General features: G+C 36.5%; 1 protein-coding gene across 2 annotated transcripts in view; it reads right to left on the minus strand.

The window, feature by feature from the left end:
- Positions 1–16,808, minus strand: part of LOC127444431 (RING finger protein 24) — a 47,766-nt gene that overhangs the window by 19,726 nt on the left and 11,232 nt on the right. For both annotated transcript variants that reach the window (XM_051703801.1, XM_051703800.1), the window contains one exon: positions 2,627–2,776. In XM_051703801.1, the coding sequence (XP_051559761.1) occupies positions 2,627–2,769 (143 nt within the window). In that variant the 5' untranslated portion in view covers positions 2,770–2,776. The remainder of the gene's footprint in view (positions 1–2,626; positions 2,777–16,808) is intronic.

Raw genomic sequence — 16,808 nt, forward strand, 5'->3', positions numbered from 1 at the left:
TGTGTGGAATGTATTTTTTTTTTTTTTGTGATGGGAAAAATACTCTAAGTTTAGTGTTGTGTGTTTTCGTGATGGGTACATATTCAATGTTAAGTGCTGGTTTACTGAACAAGACAGTTGCACATCTTTGTGAAATGATGGGAGACTGCATCTTTAGAAGTCTGGAATCTGGGCTAAATACAGACTCTTTTTATCAATGACTTGGTAATTTGACATTTTTTTATTTAGGGTAAGACTCTATATTAATATTAAAGGCTACCAATATATGCTTGAATAAACAGTGGGGGAGTAAAGTCAAAGAGTACAGAACTGGTATACAGTATAATAAATGGGAAGGAACTTACCATTTCCCCTGCTGGTTAGGGTGAATTTAGATGAGAGCCACTGGTTCTCACTGTTTTAAGTAAGAGATGCTACACAATTGCATGTTAAAGCTATAATATCTCTGCTGCCAGGAATGACCTCATAGCAAAAGTGCTCAGGACAAATTTGAATGGATGACAGTAGCCCTGATGGGCTCAGTAGCCAATGGGGAATGGGCTGCCCTTATCTACAACATAACCTTGACCTTAATTCTTAAAGGGTTGCTTTACCTTCATAAAAGGCCTTTAAAAACAATGTCTCGATTCAACAGTTTCACCTTCCAAATATCGCCAAATTCTATTTGTTTACCTTAACACATGAGTGGTCAGTTTGGCTGTTTTTAATTACAGGGTTCATTCTAACTAGAAAGATTAATTAATGTCCTGCTATGCTCTTAACACAAGCAGCTGATGTAGAGTTCACTCAATCTATAAAGGAAGTCGCTGACAGAATATCGCTTCCTCAAAGTAAAAAATACAACGATATGTGATTGTGCAACTAAGCTGCTTCGAGATCAGTGATTGTGCTACTGAGAAGCTTTAAAAACCATCTAAATGGAAACTACAGACCAATTTCAAGCAGAGATAGCTTATAATGGTGGGGGTTTTATTTTCATTTCAGATTATCAAGTCAGTAGTTCTCTTAGCTTCTCCAAACTGTGCTGTCTGACCTTCTCACTCTTTATGAAAATCATTGTTAGACAACTTTGCATTGAAAACACATAAACCACCAAAAGTAACAACCCATATTGAAATCTGATATATGGCAATATCTCTAAAAACAACACCCCCCCCCCCCCCACACACACACATATATAAAATATGTATGTTTATTTATGGTTTTCAATTATAAAAAAAATCACATTCTTGTACATAAATTTATATGCAACAAATATTACAAAATACTACATAAATGGCCACTTTCGTATATGAAACATACTGTATATTTCCCATATCATCATGAACTTTGAATATGTACATTTATGCCGATATATATAAAATAAAATTTTATATAATATAAAATATAATATAAAATTAAAATGAATTATTATGTCAGTAATTTTCCACTTGCTCAATGACATTCGCTGTGCTAATTTAATATAATATATATTTGGCCATGCATCAGATTTCTGAAATTTGTGCAAGCACAAGTAATTTATGAAATTTTTCCAAAATTTTTTCAAGGCTTAGGACTTTGTTTACAAGCTGAACACACTATCCCTAGTTGACTGAGAAAATAACTGCATTGCAATAAGAACAAAACAACAACCAAACAAACTTGGTGCTGTGTTAATGTTAATGGAATTAGCATATGTTGTTAGCTTCTCTATAAATAAAAAGGCAGGAATAGAGCAGCCACTGCCAGTTTTATGTCCTATTTGAAAGCAAACCTTCTCTGTAATAAGAAAAGCAATATTTACTGTGGAATTCAATGAAGTTGCTCATTTATCTCTTTTTACTTTTTTGGGCAAGCGCTAATGATTAAGGTATGGCTCTGAAATTCTCTGAAAAAGTTGGTTCAGACTTCAAATTCAGCATGATAAATGCTGCCTGGTATGGCGTGAAGATGAAAGAGAACTTCTCTGTTTCTTCACCATCTGTCTGTCAGATTTCTTCTATCCTCTCACGGACGTGTTTTAAACTCCCCTCAGTTTTCTACTTTTTCCTTTAAATATGGTGCATGAATAATTTGACTGGATGAACAACAGTACTCCACTGTTAACCCTAGTGTTTGTGACATGAGCTAAGGTAGTGAATAATGTGATTTTCAGGTCAGCACATGACATTCCTAAATAACTATGTTCATTTCATTTTTGTGGTATATTTGTTGAGGTACATTAGGTGTTTTTTTTGTCCAACCAAATCAAATCCCTTCTGAAAAGATCAGCTCATACCAGTATGAATTTCCATGCTGGTTTAGTGCTGGCTTAGCTTGTGGACCAGCACAGCCATTAAGTGTAGCTGGTTGACCAAGGAAATCTTGTTGTTAAACATTTTCTGGTGACCTGCAAAGCTGGTCATTTCAGCAGGGTTGATAGATTGGTTGGACAAATGTTCCAGCAATCCTGATGCAAATTACGTTTCAATGTGTTTCGGCTATTAAATAACTTCAGTTCTGTATTGTAACCTGTATATTTAGGGAATAAAGCAATGATTTTCAACCCAGTAACAGGCTGAAGTGATAAAAAGAAAATGTATTGCATTTTGGAGCTTGTTAAAACAAATTCTCCTGCCGCACAGGAAGAAGAACCTGGTTGACTTACCGAATCAAATAGCAGCAAAAGAGAAGACTGAGTATGAAGACAAAAATGGCTGTCCCAAACACGACGATGTAGATATTGAGGGGAAGGTTTTGGAACCCTATATTTGGCATCCTGAAACTGTAATGCTGTAAATCTGAGGTCATGGATAACCTGGAGAAAAGGACAGCAAGAAAAGGTTTCCAGGTAGGTGGGGTGGGGAGGGGTGTGGGGACAAATGAATGAGAGGGAGAAGACAGAGAGAAACATCAGAGAGTGATTCATCGATCAACAAACTAAATACCAAGCCATCCAAGTGCCCATTAGTGCAGTAATTCTTCAATCTCAAGAGGTCTGATCCACATATATAAGGGAAATAATCAGCCTGCCTGCCAATGCACATATGCTCTCCTCAATATGACTATTATTTGATACTTGGCTAAGCTTGATTTATGGACCGTTTCCACAACAACTGTTCATGCACCCAACAGACCAATGAATAAACTCATTAATGCATTATGCTGTGCTGTGGGCCCTGCATGTAATATTCCAGAGGAGAGAGTTTGAGAACATTGGTCCTGCAGGAGCTATTAAGCAATACCAACACTGTCTATCTTTGGGAAATTAGTGTTAACTAATCTACTGAGATTCAGCGCAGCTTTGATTTGACCCAGTCCCTTCTGAACATTCATGTTTATTTCTATTACGCAAGATACTCATTTCTACCTAGCAAAACTCTCAAACCAAAACCCAATCGAAAATTACTAGGGCTATCAATTTAATACGTTAATTCAGTGCGATTCATCATTTAAAAAATTACCACAATTAGTCATGTGCACTTCAAGCTTGAAGTACCACCTGTTTTTAGCAGGGGGCAGTAAGCTCAAATCCAGCTGTGTACACAACAGCACCTGTACAGAGAACAAACCAAACTCAGGCTTGCTTGACACTAGTGCCAGCACAAGATGGCAACGCAGTCATTCAGTCAAACACAGCTGGATGAAGTGCATTCCAAATGCAAATGATCTCAAGATGTGTTTTTCTATGTTTAAAACTATGTTTAACTTGACACAACAACCTAAAAATGCTTTATGATGTGACACAGCCAAGGTGAGATGCTCCAAAAGGGTCCATCTGACACAGGTGTATATTGATGAGTCCTTAGACAAGCCCTTATAATAAATCTATTTCGGACAGATTGATGAATTCAATTGCAAAATGGATTGCTGTGGACTGTAGGCCAATGATACACTTATGTTCAATAACATGAAAATAAACAACATATTGCCTTCTAAAGCCACTTTTTGATACTGTAATAATGTAATGCAGTTTAATTATATGAATTATTATTTTATATAATATATATTAGAATTATAATTATTTAACCTTTCCGCACGTGAGTTTTTCCCGTACTGATGGATCCCCCAGCGTGAGTTCTATAATGCACGCTGTAATTAGAACAAATGTTACCATATGCTTCACAGCAGATGCACTGAAGGTTAGATTATATATTATCAAACACATAATGTGGTTTTTAGATGTTTATAATGATTATGATAAATAAGATGGGATCGCGAACGTACTTGACGGCTGTGTGTGCTACCATTTTGTATACATTGCAATGCAGCATGGGATTCTGATTTCGTCATAGCATAGAATAATAGAAGGTTCTAAAAGCCTATCCCTTCCACTTTCCCAGCACCAGAAATGGTTAGAATGAGTGGCAGATAGAATGAGATTAGGCTCAAGTGAACTAGTTTGTATATTCTTTGTTTGATGTTAGAAAACATGACCACATAGCTGCATCAAAACTGTCAGCTCTGAAGGTAACGGCTTTAAAATTGTATTTAGTGATTGTTTGTAACATAAAAAAATAAAGATATTGTGATGTTGAAAATTTGAGCAGCTGGTTCATTATGAAAACCGCTTTAGTCCCTCTTTGCTGGTAAACAGCAGCACAAATACAGATCGCACCGGTTTGATCGTACATGCAAATGGATTAATCATTATATTTTGAATTATTGTTATAGTCTAATACTTATAGGTCATTGACAAATAAGGTTTTCCAAGGTGTTAAAATTAGAAATCTTTTAAAAATCTAGTTTAAAATACTTCTCAGAATGTAATCATGTTCTCAGAAATTTAATCTTTGTCCAATTTGGTTTCATACTTTTTTGAAAAACTTTAAATTGTCATGCAGTGTAACCATCAAGTAAAAGGTATTATAATACTTTCTTTGAACCTTGAATAAATGAGAGTATAAACAACTTAATCATTAATTTCCAAAAAGCTTTCAAACACATTTTTCAAGGTAAAAGAAGAGGTGTATTCAAGTAAATGGTTTGTGTGAATTGCATTTTTTATGTATTTTTAATTTAATATATCTGGGCAAACATGAGTGTCACTTCATTGATCCTTAGGACACATGGCCATAATATGCACCTGTTACCCTCTGTTATTGTATTTTATGATGCATTTTGTGAAAAGAATCCATGTAAAGATCATGAAAAAGGTATTTTCTAGATCTCTCACCCACTATCAAAGACACAAATTTTTTCTACTCCCGTTACTATAAAGGAAGTTTGGGCTGTTTCTATGAAGCATGCTTAAACAGTGGTGTAAAAAAGTTGTTCTACACACAAAATCATTTTATGGGCGAAACCATGAAAACTGGTTGAATTAAAAACATGTACATGTTGTAACTGTACAATCGTCATAGCAATCTTACCTTCTGTTCTCTTCTTTGTAATGAAAGACAAAATATTTTCTTGAACTGTTCTCTTGGCCATTTTTGAAATTGTGCGAAACTTTTGAAAACTTGCATTACCTTTAGTGGCGTAAGTTTCATGTGAACACTAGGAAGGACAAATCAACCCATCGCTAAACTCCGACATACCTGTTTGCCGGTTTATTCAGAAATCCGGCATCTATTCGCTTTGGAGAGAGCTCGAGTGCACATGGTTGCCAGATTGCATGACTAAAGCGTCACCCTTGCAGAATATTTCCAAACTGTACAAGTGTCAAGATATAATTGTGGGATTTCACCTATATAAATCTGGCAACCCCATACATGTTGAAATCTAATTCTGACCGGCTAATCACCCTTATTTAAAATCTGTTGTTTTTATTAAACGTAGAACATTAAATATTTTACTTGCATGATTAGTTCTAAGTAATACATGACACAACTGATCTAAAGGGGATGGTAAGGGGGGGATGGTGGTTTTACAAGGGGGATGCATTTTTGGTATTTCTTGCAACAAGGGGGATAGCATCCCCTCACATCCCTCCTCAACTTGAGCCCTGTGTATAGCGCATTAGCGCCACAAATGCAGAATGTAAACATGACAAATTACACATTATCTACTGCATACTGTATATAATCCCAAAAAAAAAGATTAATTTATTATTGATAATAACATATTTATGTATTAAAATAGCATGTTTAACATACATATAGTCTACTCACCTCATTAATATAAAAAAGTAATCAAAATCTTTTAACGTACAAAGAGACTGACTGTGATCCACCAGCATCATGTTGACAGATGAGTTAGCATAATTAAAATGACACAGTTATGATTGTTTTACTACAAACTTTGAGACTGTATATTATATTTGACTCTCCAGTGCTGGAACAGGGCAAAAACAATGTGTGGATACAGGTCTGACTATGTGAGACTGTAGTTTGAAGTAATCACTTTTCTTTGCATGATACATTGACTGCATTTATACGATAGCATATGTCGGCATTAGCTAGCTAGCCAGCTTTATCAATAGCTGTTAGCTAAATTTGGTGGATGATGACAGTAGCTGTTTATAAAATAGACTGTACATTATAAATATGTTGACATAATTCAGCATTAATGTGATTCCATCACAACTGTCATTTTGATATATCGATGCGCTATTGTTTTATAAAAATAGATTGTATATCTATTCTGTATAACGAAGTTACGTTACACTAATGAATGGGTCTTTTTGCATTATCTTGAACATTGTCTAGCATTCATTTCATGTGTTATTGTAGTTTACCTTGCTGAAAAATTACAGATTAACATTGTTTATGTCAGTTACTGTGAACCAGCATACCTGACTTTTAGTATAAAGAGAAGATCGTTGAAATTATTTGAAAGTTACAAAGCAAGGTAGCTTGCAATTCGTCAGCGTTAGCAGGCATGATCAAGTTAGCTAAAATTACACAGATCAATCCTTATGGCACTATATTTCACATGCTTTGCAGTTATGTAAGCTTACCTGTCCAATAAGAAAGGCAATTCAGGGTCAGTTTTGATCCCCAAAACCAAACGAAGGTCCCTCCAGGAATCAAATGCCTTGCCGATGTTCACTCTAGTTTTCGCTCGACCACGATCACGTTCTCGCTTAGCCAGACGGGATTCAGTAGATAAATGTTTTTTTTTTTTGGCTTACTCAGAGTTTGTGTAGGAGTCAGTGTTGTGCTGGGAGCCGGACGTTTGCTGGATTCCATTTCTAAGATAACGTTACCTATTGTTGTAGTTTGTTGTTGCTGTTGAATAGCGGAAGAGAAGCACAGAGGCAAGGCTCTCGGGAGTGTGCATAAACGTCACATCCTTTGGATTTTCCCGGCAAAAGCGACCCGCTCCCTTCACATGAAAATCAGTCTACAGGCTTTAATAGGCAACCTAGGAAGTCCGGGAAGGGCTCATTTTTTAAGTTGCGTTATAAGCTGTTCACACATTGGCCAAAAAAAAAGGCGAATATTACATGAAAATTGTTACATATTGCACCTTTAATAAATAACTAAATAATAAACACCGATATATAGTTTTTTAGTCGACCCCTACTAAATAATGTCCATTTCAGATGTAAAAATTCTAAAGGGTTAGTCTACTATCTACAACCCCAATTCCAAAAAAGTTGGGACAGTATGAAAAATGCTAATAAAAACTAAAAATTTGTTATTTGTACATTATATTCACCCTTTGCTATATTGAAAGCACTACAACTAAACATTATATGATGTTTTACCTTGTGAATTTATTTATTTATTTATTTATTTATTTTAATGTACAGTAATTTCAAATCAGATGATTGCAACACACTGCAAAAAAGTTGGGACAGCTGAGTGTTTACCACTCTGAAACATCACCATTTCTTCTAATAACACTTATTAAGTATTTGGGCACTGAAGACACAAGTTTGTTACATTTAAAAAGTGGAATTTCCCCCCATTCATCCATTACACAGGTCTTCAGCTGTACAATTGTAAGGGGTCTTTGTTGCCATATTGTGCGCTTCATAATGCACCACATATTCTCAACTGGAGATGTTCAGGACTGCAGGCAGGCCAATCTAGCATCCGTACTCTGTGCTTATTCGGCCAGTATGCGTTAGAAGTTTCCTGCAGAAAATTCTGGGACGTCCCTGGAAAAGACGGTGCTGGATGGCAGTATATGCTGCTCCAAAATTTTTACATAACTGTCTGCTTTATTGGTGCACTCACAGATGTGCGAGTTACCCATGCCATGGGCACTGACACACCCCTGGCCCATACAGACACTGGCTTTTGGAACTGATGCTGATACCAGCTTGGATGGTCCTTTTCCTCTTTGGCCCGAAGAACACAATGGCTGTGTTTTTCAAAAATGATTTAATATTTGGACTCATAGGACCAAAAGAAAACATTGTTCCACCGTTCTACTTTCCATCTAAGATGAGACCGAGCCCAGAGAAGTCAGCAGTGCTTCTGGACAGTGTTGATGTAGGGCTTCTGCTTTGCATAGTAAAGTATTAACTTGCATCTGTGTATGCATCGGCGAGTGGTGTTGACTAACAAAGGTTTACTAAAGTAATCCCAAGCCCATGTTCATGATATCCATTACAGATGAATGCTGTTTTTTAAGACAGTGATGTCTGAGGGATCAGAGATCACGTGCATTCAGAAGTGGTTTTTGTCTTGCCCTTTATGCACCGAGATCTGTCAATATTCCTTGAATCTTTTAACTACATTGTGCACTGTAGAGGGTGAAATGGCCAAAATCCTAACAATTTGTTTTTGGGGAACATTGTTCTCAAAGTGCTTGATTATTTGCTGAAGCATCTGTTGGCAAATTGACAAGTCTCGAACGATCCTTGCTCTTGAAGGACAAGGCTGTTTTTGGAATCTCCTTATACACTATGACACGATTGCCTCACCTGTTTAACATCTCCTGTTTCATACTGCCTTGTTATTTGAATTCGTCAAATTGTTATTAGTCTTAAATAGCCAGTCTCAACTTTTTTGGAGCATGTTGCAATCATCTGACTTGAAATTACTGTACATAAAAAATAAATAAAATAAAAAAAAAAAACAGAAAAACAATGAAATTCACAAGGTAAAACATCATATAATGTTTAGTTGTAGTGCTTTCAATATAGTAAAGGGTGAATATAATTTACAAATCACTCCTTTTTGTTTTTATTAGCATTTCTCTTACTATCCCAACATTTTCCGGAATTGGGGTTGTAATAAAATTCATAATTTAAAAACTAAGGCCGTCAAAGTAAGGTGCCCACCATGACAAAATAAACAAACAAGTCTGTGTGTTTGTTTACACATGTGTGTGAAGGTGAGTTTTCACTGGTTATTCCTCAGGTGTGTGATTTCCCCAATATGGACATGTCTGGACATGCCTTTGGTAGATAAGAGCAGAGTAACAACCCATGTGACACTGTGTGTGCAAACAAAGGGGGAGGTTGAAAATAACCATATGTGATGTAATGTAAGCGCATGCAGCTGGGTGTTACCCTTCATACTTATGTCTCAAACACATCCTTGGAATTTTACTGACCCTATCAACATTTCACTTTTTGTTCTAGACATGCCTGAATGTGGGCGCTTTTGACACTCAGGGAAACAACCCCACTTTTATGTAGATTCCTACTGACCACCAACACATTGCTTACTTTCTCTCTCTCGCTTCCTCTCTGACACTAAATTCCAGTAAAGCTCCACTCGTTCAAAGCATGCTAGTGAATGAGTGTAAATATACAAACAGAAAATCAATAATTAACTGCCAACAAACACTACAATATCAATAGCAACTCAATATACACTGGTAAACAGTACTGTCACTTTTCTTGGCTGTTTGAGGTCTGAATCTCTCCAGTTCATGCTGCTATTTTACCTTGGCACTATTCCAACTGCTCCCTTTCCCATAAAACACTGTTGGTTTACCGTCATCCATTCCCTGAGCTCTGGTGGGCTTTATGTCACTTCCCCAACCATATAGACTTACTGACATTTTAATGCCCTCTTACACAAAGATGTAAGTGCACACTGTAAACACACAATACAACATATGTTCGCATGGCTTTGGAAGACTCCTAAAGTTCAAGACATGGAAAAGAATCCGCAAAGACCTACATATTAAAAGAAAGAGGGGGTTGGGCAAGTTGAAAGAGTTCAAGGCTGGGAGAGGCTCTTGGGGCTGCAAGCAATTACCTATACTCCTTTCCCTCTCAATGCCAGAGATACTGCACTGATGTTTCTTGTTTAAAGCCGGCCATTAAGCACTCACACTAAGTATTCGTGTCATAATTTGTTGATATTTATTGTCATTAATGATAACAAATAATTTTCCTACTTACAATTATGGGGTCGTGTGGTGTAATGGCAAAAGCTCAGGATGCTGTTTTAAACCACATTCAGAACAAATTATGATCTATGACCATTGTGATGTAAGTTTAAGCCGTATCCCAAACCTAAACCTAACCATAAAGTCTAAGCCCTTACCCAAACCCTAAACCTATCTTTTGTGTACCATAGAAGAAAGAAAACATTGGGGTTTGGAAAAAAATGAGGGATGAGTATTACAGGTGATTAACTTTTCTTAAAATAAAAGTGTTGGATAGGAGACTGGCTGAAAGTTGATGCCTGTATTGTATCGATTTGAAATTTAGTTCATTGATTGGTTGGTCTCTATGGGAATAAAAGTCCCAAGAGCCAAGTCATGCGATATCTTTTGATTTTGCCATCTCGTACGAATTCTTACAAGTTTAATAATGTTGCGTTTTCTTTGTCATTTTATTCTTGGTGTATAAGCTTGAAACTTCTGACTAGTCATGACGATCAAAGATGGAGAATATGTCAAATGGCCCAAAACAACAACCTCTGTAGCATTTTTTGACAAAATACTTGAACCGTCATATGGTGAGTACAGGTCCGAGTCCCAAATCTCTTGTACAGAATGCATGAAAAAACTGAGAAGGGAACCAGTTTAGATACTTCTTTCTGGGGACTTTTTCTGATTGCACTCTGATCAAATGTACCAGAGTATCTTGAATGACGACCGGAGAAACAGACCCGTCACCAAAGTATCCACATGGGAAAACAGTTATGACTGGCACAGTGACCCTAAGCAAACAAAAAGACAAAAGTTCTCAGTAGCACAACAGCCATTTATTAAGTATTCATTGTCGATTGATAGGCTGTGCAAAATGTTTTTGCTAGTTTTAACTGGTTAGTGTCAGGTCAGGTAACAGTGAGATGCTCAGAGAAAGCGAGACAAACAATCCGAGCTGGCCACATTTGTCACAACAACACTTTCACCCCAGTTCACAGTCATTGCATTCCCAATGGTTTTTGTGTTTGTCTCCATGACCAGTTGATCACATCAACCAAAATGAGGACAGACTGGCTCCACAAAGGGCTGTCCATCAATCTTGGTGTGTTAAAAACACACAGTTTTTAACACACCAAGCAATGCAAAGTTGAAACTGTAGAATACACAGTTTCAACTTTGCATTGCATAGTTTACATTGTAGGTAATAAAACACAAATTTTAAAAGATTGCCCTGATCAGACAGGGCTCCATGCTTCTGTAAACTCATTTCTGCCCAACTTGCCTGAGTTTTTGATGTCGTCATTCAATTCTACTCTGGTATGTGCTTGAGCTATGAGCTTGAGTCAGCAATGAAATTGAAAGAACCATTCAGACAAACTTGCTCTTCCACATCTAGTTAGACAACTTCAGTGGGATCTTTTTTCAGGTAATGATAATGAGCAATATTGACTTTATAACCATGGGTTGTTTTAAAAGATTGTAACTGTTGCAAATCATGCCGATGGAAGAAATGCAGAACTGATTTATTGCATAATGGTCACTGCTGTAATTAAGTTTCCAGTTTATGATTTTATGGCAGTGTTTGGAGAAACTCCCTTACTTGCTTTTGGCATCATAACAATTTCCCATGTTAGTGTGTTCTTGTGAGTCTGAGACATTGTCTCTTAAATAAGCAGTAGATGTCTTTCCTTCCTCTCTCGTACACTGTGGACAGACTGCAGTAAAATAGTTACGTAACTTAGCTTCCATTTTTCCTCTGAATGGAATCGCAGATATTGAATGGATAAAACAGTCTAAACATATTTATAAATGGGGAGAGGAGAGGGAGAGGAGAGAAAGAGGAAGCTTTCAAAGTTCACAGTGGGGACACTGTTTGGGAAATATTTTATTCAAACACCTCAATGTATTCCGGAGGGAAAGTTTCCTTGGCCACCTTATGCAGATCCTCAGAAATGATCTACTGGGCAAGAAACCCACAGACATCAAATGTGTCCTGGAGACACTGTCCCGCTGTGGTAGACAACCCCAACCACATAGAGAAGGGAAGTGAAACTATACAGCTTCTTTCCGGTACCACAGGGTGCAATATCTCGTCCTTTTCCCCCCTGCTTCACCCATCATGCCTCTGTCACCAAACTTACTAGACATGTTCATTCTACTTGCTGCCAAATGGTAATTTCACCTCCACTGAGGAGGAAAAGTGTTTTCAATAGTGTATTGAGTCACTCTCAGAGCCAAGAGGAAGTTCAGTCTAATACTTAAGTGGCCCTCACTTATTAAAAATGATTTGCCATTTTGCAATACTTATAGTACACAGATGGATTATAAAAAGCAAACAGAGTCTTAAATTGCTTCTGACTGAAAACATTGAATCGCATTCAGCGAACCTCATGAGCACTTAAGCACAGATCGGGTTTATTAAAACACAGCAACGATACCCACTTTTCAGTTCCCTGTCCACTATCTCTTTTCTCCCATTTTCTATCTTTCAGGATATAAAAAGAGTGAGGCATATCAAGAAACTCAAGTCTCAAAAGCTCAGCTAGAACACTTGAACTTTGGTAAAGCACCCCATCACTACAGAGAACAAATCTACAACACAACTACAAAATTAAGAAATATCTATTGGTGATTAAATGAGAAACTGCTTGAAATGAAGCCACACCTGAAGCCCATTTGTAGGTTATGTGCTAGTAACTAAATAGGGCACCAATCCTTAGAACAAATTGTTGCAGTTCTCTGTCTTTCGTTCTCTCTCCACATATTACATAACAAGATCATTGGCCACTATAACACATTCCAATGTACGTGCGTTAGCTAAGCTCTGATCGCAATTCCAGATTTTGGGCCCTGTTGAGAACAATATAAACACTGACAGTAATCTAGACAACAGAGGAAAAGCTTGATTACCCTAAACCATCCTGCCCAAGGGAGCACAATCCACCAGCATACAAGAAGAGTGGGAAAAATGAAGCGTATACACTACACTTATTGACCTTTCCTGACTCAAGTCAATGCAGGCCTTATGTCAACCCAACCTTGTTAACTCAGAATTCTATCTTCAACCCTGTGTGTTCATCATTCACCTCAGCAGATCACAATCCGTATTTAGCCAGTGCTAATCTACATAGTAAAGCTTTCAACACACCCAATCTGTCCTGGGAAAACTTGTACAAAGCTCACTTATGAAGGGAGTGCTTTTGAAAAAGCCAGCCTTTTGCTAGAGAAGCCTCCATCAATGGAATCTAAAAGGGCTCAGACCTCTGTATGAAGTGGTGGGCTGAGATGACTCAAGGTCTTCAACTTGACGCATGCAGACAAGGACTGAAGTTGAGTTTTACCGTTTCTAGCATGAAGATCAGAACCTTACTTTGCAGTCAACCCAAGACACTTTCACTTTAAAGGCCTAACCACATTAAGACATTTTCATTGTTGCATTTTCAACAGAAAGAACAAGACAACTAGATTCTGAAGAAAATGAGTGGTGCTTCACTCAAAAAAGTGATTACCCTTACTTAAAGGAATGTTCCTGGTTCAATACAAGTTAAGCTCAATCGAAAGCATTTGTTGCACAATGTTGATTACCATAAAAAAAAAAAAAAAAAAATTAGACTTGTTTCTCCTTTACTTTGAAAAGTTCCAGTGAGGCACTTACAATGGAAGTGAATGGGGGCCAATTTTTTTACTATAAAATACTCACTTTTTCAAAAGTATAACCACAAGACATAAAGGATGTGCATATAAACATGATTTTAGTGTGATAAAATCACTTATAAAACCTTTTCTGTGTAAAGTTATAGCCAATTTTACAACTTCGTTACCATGACGATGTAATGTCAACAAACCCTAAAACCCTAAAATGAATGTAAAATTATAATTTAAACAACTTTACAGCTCAAATAATACATAGGTTTTAACAGAATTAATGCAAGTGCTTTTATAAAGTTATAAGCTTCACATTTGTGTTTAAACCCTCCAAAAATTGGCCCCATTCACTTCCATTGTAAGTGCCTCACTGTAACTTCGATTTTTGCTTTTTTTAAAGAAAAGGAGGAATGAGTAAAAAACAAAAAAACAAATGCTGTTGATTTAGCTTAACTTGTATTGAACCAAGAACATTCCTTTAATTGAATTTGAGAATGTGTTTACAAGGAATTTAATTTCGTTCATTCAGATTAAGTCATTTTCATTGAGCCAACATAATTTAGTAGTGGTTATAGTAAAGTTTTGACTCAACTTCATTACGTTAGTCAAAATTTTTTAATTTTCTTATGTTGGTCCAACTTAATTTATTTAATTAATAATTAGTATATGCCAGGTGAGCAAGTGTAAGGACAGTGAAACAATTTGTCAATTTGATAGCAACTACTTTTGTAGATGACACAAGCACCACAACGGTAACCCCCAAAGCTTCAGTCTAACAGACACTCTTTTTAAATACCAATATAACAGAACATTATACATTAACAAACATCCTCCTATACTCATTGTGCTCAGAAGTGCATAAAATAACACTTAATTTCAACATTTGTTCTCCCCATCTAGTTCCATGCAAAGCATGCTGGGAAATGTAAATCCCCTGCACAGTTTCATCAATGCTACAAAAAGTATTCATGTAGTCCCAAGCAAACTTAAATTTTACAAATTTAATCGGATAAAACTCAATGAAATCAAGTAGTGACAAACTGTTCAAGAATTGTTTTGCTTTATTTCATTTTAATGAAGTAAACTTAACAACCCACACAAATTCTTTTTTTATTTCTTTTTTTTTTGAGTACTCGCTACTACAATGTTAGGGTGTTGTGGGTGGTTGGTAGGACGTTGCTATGGTTGCTTACATGTTCTGAGTGGTTGCAATAGGGTGCTGCTAGGTTGTTACAAGGAGCTGATTACTGGCACAAGCTGAAAGTCAAGGCCAACACTTAAGTTATGCAACAAAGTTTAATACTGAGGATTAAGTATGAGCAAGCATGAGCAATAGTGCACTTTTCACAAGCACCACTTAGGAAACAGTCCATATAACCTCCACAGTACGTCTAAAATATCATACTGTAATGATTTATAATTTCTTATTCAGATGCTAGGTCAATTACTTATTTGTTAAGATTCTGAACAATTAATTTTCCCACTTTTTCCATGTTTTGATGCAAAAAAATTTAAATATGTTATACTTCTGTGTCATTTAGTCACATCGTACTTGGTGTGAACAGGCCTTTAGTCTGACGATTTGATTAGGCTAGTACTCTGAAAAAAAAAAAAAAGGTTGAACTATAAATGTGCGTCATGTGATAACATCTAAATAAACTACTTTTATCCAAGTCAAAAATATTATTTAACATCACTGAATCAACTGAATTACAATAGCAGAACTAATTTTAAGGGTTAGATCGGGAAGAATTAGCTCCTCAAGGTAACAACTGGTTACTACTTTTTACAATGTACTTTACAAGAACAAAACTGTGAGAATTCCATATTATATCAAATTAGATTTACCATGCATATGTTTGACTAATGACCAGCAACACATACTTGTATTCTGGAAATGCCTTCAATAAGGCTAGAACACAGTTATCCTGATTTCAAAACTTGTAAATTTACTTACACAAGGGAAATATCCAAGTGTTTTTCCAGTAAGGGTAGGGAACTTTCTAAGGGTAAAAAGTAGCACCTGGGTATTTTTGGAATAGAATATAAAGCTACTTTCTCTTTCTCTTTTAATCACAGAAACTACAGTCCACACACTAGGGTTATGCAACTTTCTGGAATTTTATTTCACTTTCAAATTTGCTCATGACTTATGTCTCGCTTTAAGTATTTATTGCAGTAAAGAGAGGACTATAATTACATACTCTGTGTGCCACCGTGATTGCTAAAGTGATTGCATAGTCAGTCGTGTTTTGAAACCCAGTGAGGCAGACCATCAGCACACACCTTTATAATGGCCTGTCTTACGTTGTCTGGCAGCCAACGACCCAACAGCACTTTTCAACCAACGCACAGATATTTCACACATCATTTGAGCAGCCACATCCTGTTTAAATATCAGTTCTATTACAAGGATATCTCCACTTACGTAGCTAATATCATTAAAACACCATCTGAAGAGCACTCAAATTGAGCAAATTGAGCATATCTACTTTATATATAATTTCTTCTCCCAACCTAGTGTTTATTCACATTCATTCCAAGAGAGCAAAATCCATTCAACTACAACAACAAAAAACACATGTAAAAATAACTCATATTGCTCATACTGACACAACCCTTTTGACCTCTCTACTACATGATACAATAGTGAAACCAAAAGCTTCTTCTCACTCAACATTGCAATGAACTTTAACCTTTATAACCCTCAAAAAGTAAGACCTTAAACCCTAAAAAGCAAACCAAAGGAGAACACACTCTTACATGAATAATTCACCTTTGCCTGTAAATTAAACATTTTTAGCCAAGTGACTCCTCCCTCCATAGGAGGAGCAACCCCCCCCCCATCACAAGACCAAGAACTGTACATCTGTATCTTTATTTACTCTGTCAACATGCCACCACTGAGCAGAATTATGTTAACTAATCACCAAATTGTTATTAGTTGATTGTTCCACTTATATAACTGTTTAGAC

The sequence above is a fragment of the Myxocyprinus asiaticus genome, chromosome 7, assembly GCF_019703515.2.
Source record: "Myxocyprinus asiaticus isolate MX2 ecotype Aquarium Trade chromosome 7, UBuf_Myxa_2, whole genome shotgun sequence".
Lineage (NCBI taxonomy): Eukaryota > Metazoa > Chordata > Actinopteri > Cypriniformes > Catostomidae > Myxocyprinus > Myxocyprinus asiaticus.